At 44.8% G+C, this 12575-nt stretch overlaps 1 protein-coding gene across 1 annotated transcript; it reads left to right on the forward strand.

Annotated features, from left to right (window-relative positions):
• Positions 1-288: 288 nt before the first annotated feature.
• Positions 289-5293, forward strand: LOC310836117 (protein FAM162B-like; the record flags this gene model as incomplete). Its single annotated transcript, XM_083721035.1, has 4 exons — positions 289-666; positions 2686-2791; positions 4218-4326; positions 5180-5293. Exons 1-4 carry the CDS (start codon positions 504-506, stop codon positions 5291-5293), a joined length of 492 nt encoding a protein of 163 aa, XP_083577161.1. The 5' UTR covers positions 289-503.
• Between the last annotated feature and the right edge of the window lie 7282 nt (positions 5294-12575).

Raw genomic sequence — 12575 nt, forward strand, 5'->3', positions numbered from 1 at the left:
ATTTGTTAAGGGTGCTAGGAATTGTATATCTGTGAGGGCAGGTGTGGTCTTTGGTAATCTTTTGTAGTACTGTATGGCGCACTGTGTGAGATCAAAATTTAGCACCCCCAAATGGATCTTCTCAATTTTGCACCCTCTTGGTTCAGTGTCCTGTATGGCGGAGCTGCCTGCACCACCCTAAATCCAGTGCTATGAGGGGTTAATTACAATTCCCTGGATTCTTTTTTGGAAGGTGGGGGTTGCTTTAAATATATGGTGTGTACACAGCCAAAGGAAGCAGAGTTGATTGATGTTGTTACTGTTACTCTGGAGATCTAACTGGGAGAAGGTTCAAGATAATATAATGATCATCAGCTTTAACCCAGAAAGAGGCTGAACTTGCCTCTGAGTCACCTCAGGAGGGAGCAGCCTGTTCCATACTGCCTTGCTTCAGTCAACAGACTCAATTGCTCCTGTGTTGCCTACCTAGCCAGAACTCCAAAGGGAGCACTGAGGCTGCCAGCATGTTTGCAAGGTTGTTTGGACACAGGCCTCTAGCCACACTGTGGAAAACAGGTGCTTTCTGTAGGAGCCATGGCACCGGAATGACACTGGCGAGGACACCCCCTTTGCCCAAAACGGAGGGCTCAGTGAAGAGTAGGCTGGCATCTCCTAGAACTTTTTCAGGTCGGTAAGAGCAGTTCTAAAGCTGTTTAGAATTTGTGTGTGTGTGAAAAGTAATGAAACAAGTGGAATATACACGGGGGAGGGCACAGCAGGCAACCGTTCTTGTAAAGGGATAGTCTGCCCACCATAAGCCACACAATGTTAACCTCAAGTCTCAATTACTGCAGTGTGTGTGTGCACGCACGCGAATGTGCCATCCAACCATCCTTCCCTTGTCCAGAAACTCCAGCTGGTACAATATGCTGCAGCTAGGCCGTTGATGGGAACAGACAATCGACATCACACAATTCCAGTGCTCAAAAGCTTGTGCTGGCTGTTCCCATGTTTCCAGGCCAGGTTCAGGGTTCTTGCATTACTTTATCAGGCCCATAGCAACTTGGGTCCAAGGGACCACCTAATCCTGTCTATTCCCTGCCAAGTCACTGGGATCCTTGGGGGAGTCACTGTGAATGGTCCCCCATGGCTTAAGCACAGCTTTTATCAATCAGAAGCCCTGTGTTCAGTATTACGTGCCCAAATTAGTACAAGTCCCTCCCAGTTAAGTCCAGGCAGGCTCTCTACCTGTTGAACAACCAGCATCTACTGAAGATTTTTTGTTTTTTGTTTTTTGTCATTCCAGCTAGCATTTGTTTAACTGAGGTTTGATTTTATAGTTTTAACCGGCTTTTATTTATTTTTGGTATTGTACCTTTCCAAACTGCTTGGAGACTATCATACCCTCTGATATTTCTCTGAAGAAAATAGGGACTCCCCATTCCATAATGATAGTTTTACTGTTTATACCCCACACATATGACTGGGTTGCCCAAGCCACTCTGGGCAGCTTCCAACATAAATAAAAACATAATACAACATTTAAAAACATTCCCTATACAAGAATGCCTTCAGAAAGCTTGGGGGTCGGATAACTCTGTACCCTCCAATATTTATCTAGTGAAAACAGGGACATCCTAAGAAAAAGTGGGAGATTCTGGGATCTAATCAGAAACTGGGATGGCGTCTCTAAATCATGGATGTCCCTGGAAAATAGGGACACTTGGATGCTCTGGACTATTGGAGTTATGTGATATAGAAATAGTTCAAATAATAGTTCAAATAAATAAAATATTAGGAAAACAGTAAGCCGGAGGTAGGGAGGTTTTTTCACCTAAGGGCCAGATTCCCTCGTGTGCAACCTTTTTTTCAAAATCTGCTGTTACTGGGTGCCTAATAAATGAAAGAAAGAAATAAGATGGTGGTTGGTCCAAGGTCACCAAACAATCTTCAGAGTTGAAGCAGGGAATTTGAACTGCATCTAATTCCACTCCTGATCTGTCACCCAGCTTGGTCCCCCCGTTTTAGTTATTAGAAAACCAAAGCAAAAAAACAACAGCTCACTTCTGAATCATGGAAGACGTGAGAGGCAGGCAATGATTTTTCTCTTTCTCTTGTAAAAGTCTTTCTATTTCCTTGCAGAAGGTAGACGGGTAGAAATGAAGAAAGGTGATTTTAAATGAAATTTAAAATCTTCTTTTAAATAATCTATTTCTTGAAGTATGTACCCAGTGGGGCTGCAGCAGCATTGTTATAACTTCCCGGCTTAGCAATTTATTCTTGGTACTTTCTTCCCACAAACTATAAATCATTTAGAGACTCTTTTCATTGCATAGCTTGTTCTGGGAGCTGTGTGCTTTATTGATTTCAGTGAAGAGAATTACTAAAGGGAGACGAGACATTTGCCATTTCCATCTGTGTTTTTTTTAATTGGGTGGAGGGAAAGGAAGGGGGAACCTCCCCCCGCCCTTTTGCCCTTTAACCAAAGTTTAAGGGAAGAAAACGTCATCTCACCTTGAAAAGTACTTGTGGCTTTTCCATCACCTGCCTGCTGGAAAGGGATGATCCACAAATCCCATCCTACAAGGCAATTATTTAGAGTGGTCAATCCTATCCATTGATTCAGTAGGGGGGGGGAGGGATCAAGGATCCTGTTCTGGATGCAGTTGGAACCAACAACTACTGAACTTTGGTTATATTTTTAAGGTCACAGAGCATTCAGAAATGAAAGAAGACCAACCAAGTTTGACAAAAAGGTACTGCTGTGGTTGGGACGGTTTAAAAAAGAAGAAGACATCCCACACCTCTTGTCGTAAGTAGCCACAGGGGTTCGCTAGTTATTTATTACAATATCCTTAAAAGGAAAGGGCCCAGGGATCAAGTGCAGCCTTCATGGCTTCTTTATATGACCCTAGCATGATCATTAAGCTGCTTCCTCCCCCCCTCCAAAAAAAACCCCCATACCATGCCAAATTTAGAATACATCAGAATTTTTTTAAAAAAGAAACATCGTTAACTAAAAGTGCTCATTCAACAGTAAAAGGACACTGCACACCGTTTTCTCAGGTGCCCCACTGAGAAGCCTGCAAGCAAGTCCTGAGGACACCTGCAGCATTCTCCCCACTTGGGATCCCCAGCTCCTGGGATTCAGAGGCATCCTGCCAGATTTGTGAAACAAGGGGTGGTAGCAAGACCAGTGAAATGAGAGTTAAGACCCTGTCACATTTTGTTGCATCATTCCACCCATCTGCTGTCTCAGAAGCAACATCCTGTCTCCAAGCAGAGAGAACTAAATCCTGACTCCTCTCTCTCTCTCTCTCTCTCTCTTGCTCTTCATAATAACGCCTGCACAGCCATTAATTCCCTTGTCACCCAAAATACATTTAAGGCAAGTGTGTACTTTCTCTGGAAGGGCTTCACCGGGGCTGTGTGTGATACAGGAAGTTCAGTGTGTGGGCGTCGATCATTGTCTCCGTCCAAAAATAAACCAAACCAAGTTGGAAGCATTCGTTTATCCATAACCGCTTCCACTTGCTTTTGAGAGAAATTTAGCAAAGCAAATTACTGTAGCACTCAGCTGCTTCCATGAGAAGGTACACAGAGGATCTCTGCAGCATTTTTATCATGGTTCATCTGTATGGTGCTTGATAGTAACACACAAATGTTGGAGAGCGGGGGAAAGCCAAAATAAATTTGCTGTTGCCTCCTTCCAAAAAATTATTAATATGTTTATTTATAGTAATAAAAAATGTATATTGCTATTCATAAAAAAACCCAGCGCTTTACAGCAAGAAAGCATGAGATAATATTGCAAAAAGCACAGAAAAAATAAATAAAACCAGAGATCAATTAACTATTGTGGTAGCTCCAATATCATAGAATCATATATACCTGCAGCTGTGCCAGAAGAGGGGAGGGGGAGGGGAGTGCAGTTTTGGGGGCCTGATTTCAAAACTTGTTGCCCGAAAGTTGATACGTGACAACATGTGGTACTTTGTACTTGGTGGCATAGTATCTAGGGTGGTGTTGTGTTGTGCTGTGCTAACTGAAGAGAGGATATACTTTAGATCACGGGTGGCTCTCACCCTTCACCAGACATGATGAGCTCCAGGTCCTACCATCCCTGACCGTTGGCTATGTTGCTTGGAGCTGATGGAGTCCCTAAACAACCAGGAGGTTCCACCTGGAGACTAGAGTAGCCAATGACACTAGAATGCCATTGTTTTCTGGTTTTCCAGAGTTGAAGTTCTCAAGGCTGCTCAGAGCCAGCTGAGGATCCGAATCTGCTACATCATGATTGCATTGACTCTGCTAGGATGCATGGCCATGATCGCCTCTGGTAAAATGGTAAAGGAATTGACTTCATTTGTTTCTCAGACCAAGAAATACACCCCAACGTGCTTTAAACACATACAAGAGAGGGGTTCACATACGTTTGTGAAGATTCTCGCTTCTACACAGTGGCGGAGCTTCATGCTCTGGCACGGGGGGGGGGGGGCAAAGAGCAGGCGTGGCTGGTGCTCTGCCCAGGGGCATGGTGCACCGCCCACAGGGGTGTAGTGCACGGCCTGGGGTCGTGGCACCCAGCGTGGGGGGGGGGGCAACCACAATGGAACCCCACCGGGATCGTGCTGCTGGGGGTGGTGCGCTCCACCCGCCGCCCCCTCTTCCTCCGCCAGTGCTTCTACATGCCTTGCTGTTTGTGTCTACTTGAGAGGGGCTTCCCTGCGAGGGCTACCGCCAGAGATGGACAGATCTGTCGATTCTGATTTGTCTTGGAGTAGAGCCACGCTTAAGATTCAAAGCACATTTAATGTACATTTAAAGTACGGCACATGACTTGCCACAAAGATTCGTGGGAACAGCTGTTTGTTAAGGATCCTGTGAATTGTAGCTCTGTGAAGGCTAAACTACAGTTCCCAGGATTCTTGGAAAGAAGTCATAGGCTTTCAACAAGCATTGGACGTGTTTTTAATATATGGTGTGGATCTGCCCAAGTTTCTCATGTTTCTAATTTGAAATTGAGTTCTCTATATTTCTCCCAAAGTCCTTAAGAAAATTTTCTTTTTCAAACCCTGACGAATGATGCCTGCACTTGGGAGCTGCTCCAGAAACAGTCAGCTGTGTGGGGCCATTGTGATCTTTACCCTGGTTCTCTGCTGTAGGGAATGTTACCAACCAGATGTTCTTATTTTTGAAGGCTGTCAAAAGAGAAGACACGCTGCTGAAGATAAACGCAGAGAAGAAAGCTAAGTGGAGAGCGGAAGGACAGGTGGAAAAGGAAGCAATGGCTGGAAAATCTGAGCAACCATGAAAGGGATAATCTCAAAGGATGACCAGTGGTCCATACAGAGAGTGCCATCAGGCAGATGCTCCTCTAAGACTTGGGTCTCTACTCTATACCTGATAGGAAAACAATCATTTCCTTTTTATTGTAACTGTAGACAGCCTAATGGAATCCAGAGGGGAACCAATCTCAAGACTAACCCCACCACTTAGCCTTCCATCATACATGTCATCTCTTTCATCTGTACCACACCGACTTGCATTTATTCATGCAAGGTTCAATGTTTTTCCATCGAACTTGCTGAGCCACAGATTTTCCAAGGGTTTGGTGTCTCCGCTATGCGAGTGTGACAGGAAAACAGTTGAATCTCTTCCACATATAATGTTCAACTGTCCCCTACATAGCATACCCATTCTTGGGTCCTGCTTTACTGCGCTTGGTTGGCAGGCCTGTTGAGTCACATGCCGCACTGCTTTTGCAGGATACAGATCCTTCTGTAACTCTGCAGGTGGCGAGATTCCTGAATGCGGTTATCTCACACACAAAAACCACCAAAAAACAACAACAACATCAAAAACTAATCGGACAGTTATGACGAGAATGCATGACGGATCTCGTCTCCAGTTCTCCTTTTTCTGTGAACCGCCCCTTGGATCTTTCCGGGCCCCAAGCTGTTATTTGTCACTGCTCAATGACCCACCCTTGCATCGTGGTGTTCACCTTCTGTTGTTAGATATATTGGTCTTTATGCTTCTGTGCTCTTATGTTCGTACATATTTTATGGGCTAATAGCCGTATAAATAAAGAATTTGGAATTTGGAATCTCAAGACTTCAGTATTTAATTCTGCCCATAGACTGTGACCATTTAAAATACTTCCATCTTTCAGACCTGAGTTGGACAGTGGAGAACGTCTGGACTCAGCTGAGCATTTCTGATTAGAGGACAACCACCATCTGTGACCAAATCTCTCTCTGTACACCAGCCTTTCTGAACCTGGTGCCATCCAGAGGCTGCTGGACTGCAGTGCTGGACACAATTGGCTGGGGCTGGTGGAAGCTGGAAATCTAAACCATTGAGGAAGGCTGGCCTTTGCTGAACTGTTATATGCCCAACCCAACCCACAATCAAAATAGTTAATAAAATTCATTTGTGTGACTAAAATGTTATTTATATAACAGGGAAATTTTGTTGGAACAATTTAAATGGGGTGCCTGGATCAATTACCCTGTAAGCTTGAGGCAGGAAAACTTGTTTAACACAAAGGCCCCCCCCCCTTACATAGCCTTCCAGGGTCCACTTACAAGTGGTGGGTGGGCCTACATACAATAGTGGGTGGAGCAATGGATGTGACTCATGTTGGTTCAAGTAAAAAACAGAGATATAAAAGGTAGAAAAAGACCACACGTTTGGTAAGTTAAAAATAGTTTACTTTCAAGCTGTCTAAAGGTCAGATTCATGCGCTTTTCCATACATCATCCAGGAAAAGTTGCACAGGCAGTAAAACTTGACTTAGTTGCACCGGGGAAATTTCTTAAATCATTGGTACAGTATAGGAACTAAATGGCATTGAGCTTCCCTGGTAGACTGAGGGTTGAACAATAGGCTTGGTTACCCATTTCCTCCTAAGTTAAGGGAAAGTGACCTCACTAAGCCTGGCAGGGCAGCTTACCTTATGTTATTAACCCCTTCATGCATTAATAGACTTAATTATGTTGGTTGTATGAAGCTGGTTATTGCAGAAACCCCTTCTCTGGAAAATATAACAATTGCATGCACAAGTAATGAACCACCCAGAGTCCCATCTTGACTCAAAGATTCTCAAAACTGTCTCTTGGTAGTGGCTTGGTCAGAATATTGGCTGTCTTTCCTTTGGATTGACAATATGCAAAATCAACGAGTCCATCTTTTATCACCTCACACACATAGTGGTATTTCACCCCAATGTAATCATAGAGTTGGAAGGGACACTGAGGATTGTCCAATTCAACCCCTTGTAATGCAGGAATATGCAGCTGTCCCTTACAGAGATCAAACCTGCAACCTTGGTGTTATTTGTGCTTTTATCTTGTGAACCACCCTGAGATCTTATGCTGAAGGGCAGTATATTAATATTAATAACAATAACAACAACAACAACAACGGCAGGAAACCAAAACAGGAGTGATCCTGCTAGGCGGTGAAAAAGGATGCACAGCAACATATTGTTGTGGGTCTCATTTGTTTCAACAAATAGACATCTAACCATCTTCAGGAGCAGTGTTCAAACTAACGAGCAGGAGGAGGACGAGAAGAATGTTTTTGCAGTGATTTGTATGGCATGGATACCTGAAAATAGAGCAGTGATGGTGAAGAACCACTGTCCCTGGAGCCCAGTTAGGCCCACCAGGCATCTCCTTCTGCCTGTCCATCACCTGACATCACCTGACATTAAGTGCAGGACAAGTATAGCTGCAACTGAGCGTACCACCAAATTGAATCCATGGGTGTAAATAGGAACATCCTTTTGCAGCCATGGCTTTTCCTTTGGTGCAATTGGAATCTGGCCCATTGCCCTGTTGCACTGCTTTGGGGAGGGATCTGAGCTCCTGGTCATTTCCAAGCATGTCCTGTCTCTTTGGCACACTTCTGATTCCTTTGTAGGCTTAGGCTTTGTCTTTTCCTGCTTGGGAAGCTTGGAGATTGATTGATTGGTGACTCTGTCCACCTACCAAAGTGTCCCACTGAAGATTGGCCATTTTGGGGAGGGGGGAGAGAGAGAAATATACACCCATCCTGGTTTCTAAAGGAATTCTCTAATGTTAAAAAAACACAAGAATGTTACAACAGGCGTTGTGCCTTTGATTCCAAAGTGGTGTGTCTAAGTGGATATTATTCGGGGCGGTGATAATCGGTGTTTAGTCATTATCCAAGCTGTTTAATTTGATGTTGCTCTATAAATGAATCGGCATTTATTTGCATGCATATTTTGGTGAGAGGGAGATTAAAGGGAAAAAAGAGTTCCAGCAACAACATAATGATGTTATGATGACACTAACTGGGGGAGGGGGATGCAGCTGCCATTCAAAGCTTAACTGCTCAGTCATTTAAAAATAAACACTTTATAATACAGTTTAAGGGGGGAAAGGGCAACAAACAAAATGTACAAAATCTGTCTAGCTGAAGTCATCAATCCCCAAAAAGGCTTGGATGAGCAATAGCAGGAGATAATTTCCTACAAGGGATGAGTCATCATCATCTACATCGCTGAAAGAGTCCTGTACCCCTTACACAGATTTCAGTGGCACAGAATGTGGGACCTTCCAGATGTCAATGGACAATTCCCATCATCCTGACCAATGGCCATGTTTGCCGGGGCTGATGGGAGATGGAGTCCCAACAATGTTGAGGACACCACATTGGATACTACAGTCATACCTCTTGTTACGTTTGCTTCAGGTTACATCTTTTCAGGTTGCGTCCCGCAGCGACCCAGAAGTACTGGAAAGGGTTACTCCAGGTTTCGCCGCTCGCACATGTGCAGATGCGTAAAATGACATCACGTGCATGTGCAGAAGAGGCGAATTGCGACCCGCATGTGTGCAGACGCGAGTTGTGTTCCTTTCAGGTTGCGAACGGGGCTCCAGAATGGATCCTGTTCGCAACCAGAGGTACCACTGTACTGCTATATGTGAACAGGCCACCTGTGCAGTTGTCAATTCATCATCATTCTTTATTGTTTTGTTATTGTGCCTTTAGTAACAGCAAAGCGATCAGCATGCTGCTAAGTGTTGCACAGAGAAGCACTGCTTAATGCACAGGTGCAGGGGCTGATTTGGAAGCTGGCAACCCAAGGCACAAGCAGAACACAAATGGACCCACAGTGTCTACCTTAGTATCAGGGTATGCCCAGCACTGCCTGGGAATTTGTAGAAATGAAAAGGCATGGATTTTTTTTTAATGAATAGTGCAATTTGTGAGTTTGGTCCTGTCATTTCAAAAATTGGGTAAAGTCACTCCAAAGGCATATTTTGGTCCCACCATCATGATTCAAAATGGTGCCTGGCATCCAAACATCAGTGAAGATGGCTGCCCCCACTACAGGAACCCTTTTGCCAGGTCTAGCAATGATATCACAAGAGACAGCTCCAAATGAGAAAATGAGCAAAGTCATGTTTTGGTCTGCCATCTTGAATCAAAATGGCAGCCAGCATCCAAACATTGATGAACCCCCTAATGACAAGTTTTGTGACAAGATAAGGGGCAGCTGAAACCATGGAGAAATACCAGTCAAACCACTTTCAAAATTATATAGGAGATTCTTGGGAGGCTGGCATTCTCTGAAGCACAAGGAAGATCCCATTTCCTCTGAGCTCAAAATGTGCTTACTTTTGTATTTCTCTTGGATGAGTTGTTTCCCACTGCAATTTGTGACATGAAACCAGAGACTTTGTTTTAGTGATGGTATCTGTTCCACAAGAGCTGCTTCTCATTCATAATTTATTGCTCCCTAAGACTTTTGGGCTTTTATGTTGCAAGCAGTTCCTTTCCCAACGATGGGTGAGAAAACTCACCTTCTTTCCTTTTTCACAGCAAAAGGAAAAGAGATGAAAATTGTGCAAACGAGGCAAAGTGGCAATTCAGGTACACACATTGTCGCTTTCCTAGAGAGTTTGTTCACCTCAGCATCAGAAAGCCTCAGTGTGACTCAGGAAGCACACAGTGTTAAGGCCAAGATCAGCAGGGTCCTCTTCCTTAATAAGATAAGCTCGTAGCTAAAGGACACAGAGAGGAATAACATTTTTTAGGCCCAGTTTCTGGGGCCAGACATGTGACAACTCCATTCTGAAGCCCTGTTTACCAAACCTGAGCACAAAATCCAGCTGCCAGTTTGGATTTTGTCAGGTCTGGTTGTGCGTAAGTTTCTTCAGTCATCATCACTCCCTGTAATGCTGAGCTCAGGTGGAGGCTCTAGGAAGCACTGCAGTTTCCAGACATAAAACAACTGTGGCATTGCATCCTTGTTTCTGATGAGAATAGCTTGTCAGGTGGGGTTGTTTGGTGGGCCAGGCAGGTGTGCAAGGGGGGGGGGGTGCTGAGGAAGAATTGCAGCCTTCTGCAATGGTGCCTACAGAAGCAAGCTCACTCTTGGCAGAAGAAGCAACTTCTGTGCAAAAGGTAATTTGGCTGCTGTGATTTTCATGTATCTCAATTAGTATCATTGACTCATTACATTGCTATTAGCCTACAGCAGGGGTCTGCAACCTTTAAGACAAAAAGAGCCACTTGGACCCATTTCCGAAGAAGAAAAAAAACTGGGAGCCGCAAAACCATTGCGACATTTAAAACAAATATATCTCCAGAGCCGCGATCTGACAGCGGGTGGGAAGGTGACGTCGGGACAGTGCGTGACTAACGCACGCACCGCCCCCATGCGACGTCACAGCCAGTACAGCGCCCGTCACAGTGGGGAGTGTCAGGGCGCACAATGCGCCTCCTCCCCTCGCTAGTATCCGCCCCGGAGCCGCGGCAAAGGTGTAAAAGAGCCACATGCGGCTCCGGAGCCGCGGGTTGCAGACCCCTGGCCTACAGGTTACCAGATTTTTTTCAATGAATCTGGGGACACTTATTGTTCGCTACATACATGTGAATGCTGAGAAAGCTGTAAATCCAGGGACTGTCCCCAGGAAACGGGGACATCTGGTAACCTTACTTTAGCCCTTTCAATAAAAAGTGGCCCTTTTAAAGGGTTTGGGGGTGCTTCTCTGTTACTAAGATTAGAAGGCCACCAAACAAATGCTCTTCTATTGACTTTGGCCCTTGATTTGAAGGATGTGAGATCATGCCTCTTTTACTGGGGCAGCAATGGTAGTTCTACCTTTCTATTTAGCTGTGTTTATAGCCTTTTATTTGCTCTGCAGTGTTTTCAGGCTTTTATTGTTAACGACATAAGAAGAGTCTGCTGCTGAATCAATCCAAAGGGAAATTTAGTCCAACATCCGGTTCTCACTGAGGCCAAGCAAATGCCTGAGGAAGACCCAGAAGCAGGACCAGAGCACAAAGGCATTCTCTCTCTCCTGTGGTTTCCATAAATTGGTACTCAGAAGCATTCTGGCTTAGAATCATAGAATCATAGAGTTGGAAGAGACCACAAGGGCCCTCGAGTCCAACCCCCTGCCAAGCAGAAAACACCATCAGAGCACTCCTGACATATGGTTGTCAAGCCTCTGCTTAAAGACCTCCAAAGAAGGAGACTCCACCACACACCTTGGCAGCAAATTCCACTGTCGAACAGCTCTTACTGTCAGGAAGTTCTTCCTAATGTTTAGGTGGAATCTTCTTTCTTGTAGTTTGGATCCATTGCTCCGTGTCTGCTTCTCTGGAGCAGCAGAAAACAACCTTTCTCCCTCCTCGATCTGACATCCTTTTATATATTTGAACATAGCTATCATATCATCCCTTAACCTCCTCTTCCCCAGGCTAAACATGCCCAGCTCCGTTAGCCGTTCCTCATAAGGCATCGTTTCCAGGCCTTTGACCATTTTGGTTGCCCTCCTCTGGACACGTTCAAGTTTGTCAGTGTCCTTCTTGAACTGTGGTGCCCAGAACTGGACACAGTACTCCAGGTGAGGTCTGACCAGAGCAGAATACAGTGGCACTATTACTTCCCTTGATCTAGATGCTATACTCCTATTGATGCAGCCCAGAATTGCATTGGCTTTTTTAGCTGCCGCGTCACACTGTTGGCTCATGTCAAGTTTGTGGTCAACCAAGACTCCTAGATCCTTTTCACATATACTGCTCTCAAGCCAGGTGTCACCCATCTTGTATTTGTGCCTCTCATTTTTTTTGCCCAAGTGCAATACTTTACATTTCTCCCTGTTAAAATTAATCTTGTTTGTTTTGGCCCAATTCTCTAATCTGTCAAGGTCGTTTTGAAGTGTGATCCTGTCCTCTGGGGTGTTAGCCACCCCTCCCAGTTTGGTGTCATCTGCAAATTTGATCAGGATGCCCTTGAGTCCATCATCCAAGTCGTTGATAAAGATGTTGAATAAGACCGGGCCCAAGACATAACCCTGTGGCACCCCACTAGTCACTCTTCTCCAGGATGAAGAGGAACCATTGATGAGCACCCTTTGGGTACGGTCAGTCAGCCAGTTACAAATCCACTGAGTGGTAGCATAGTCAAGACCGCATTTTACCAGCTTCTTTACAAGAATATCATGGGGCACCTTGTCAAATGCCTTGCTGAAATCAAGGTAGGCTACATCCACTGCGTTCCCTTCATCTACCAGGCTTGTAATTCTGTCAAAAAACGAGATCAGGTTCAT

This window comes from Podarcis gaigeae (assembly GCF_964106915.1).
Source record: "Podarcis gaigeae genome assembly, chromosome: Z".
In the NCBI taxonomy this organism is placed as follows: Eukaryota; Metazoa; Chordata; class Lepidosauria; order Squamata; family Lacertidae; genus Podarcis; species Podarcis gaigeae.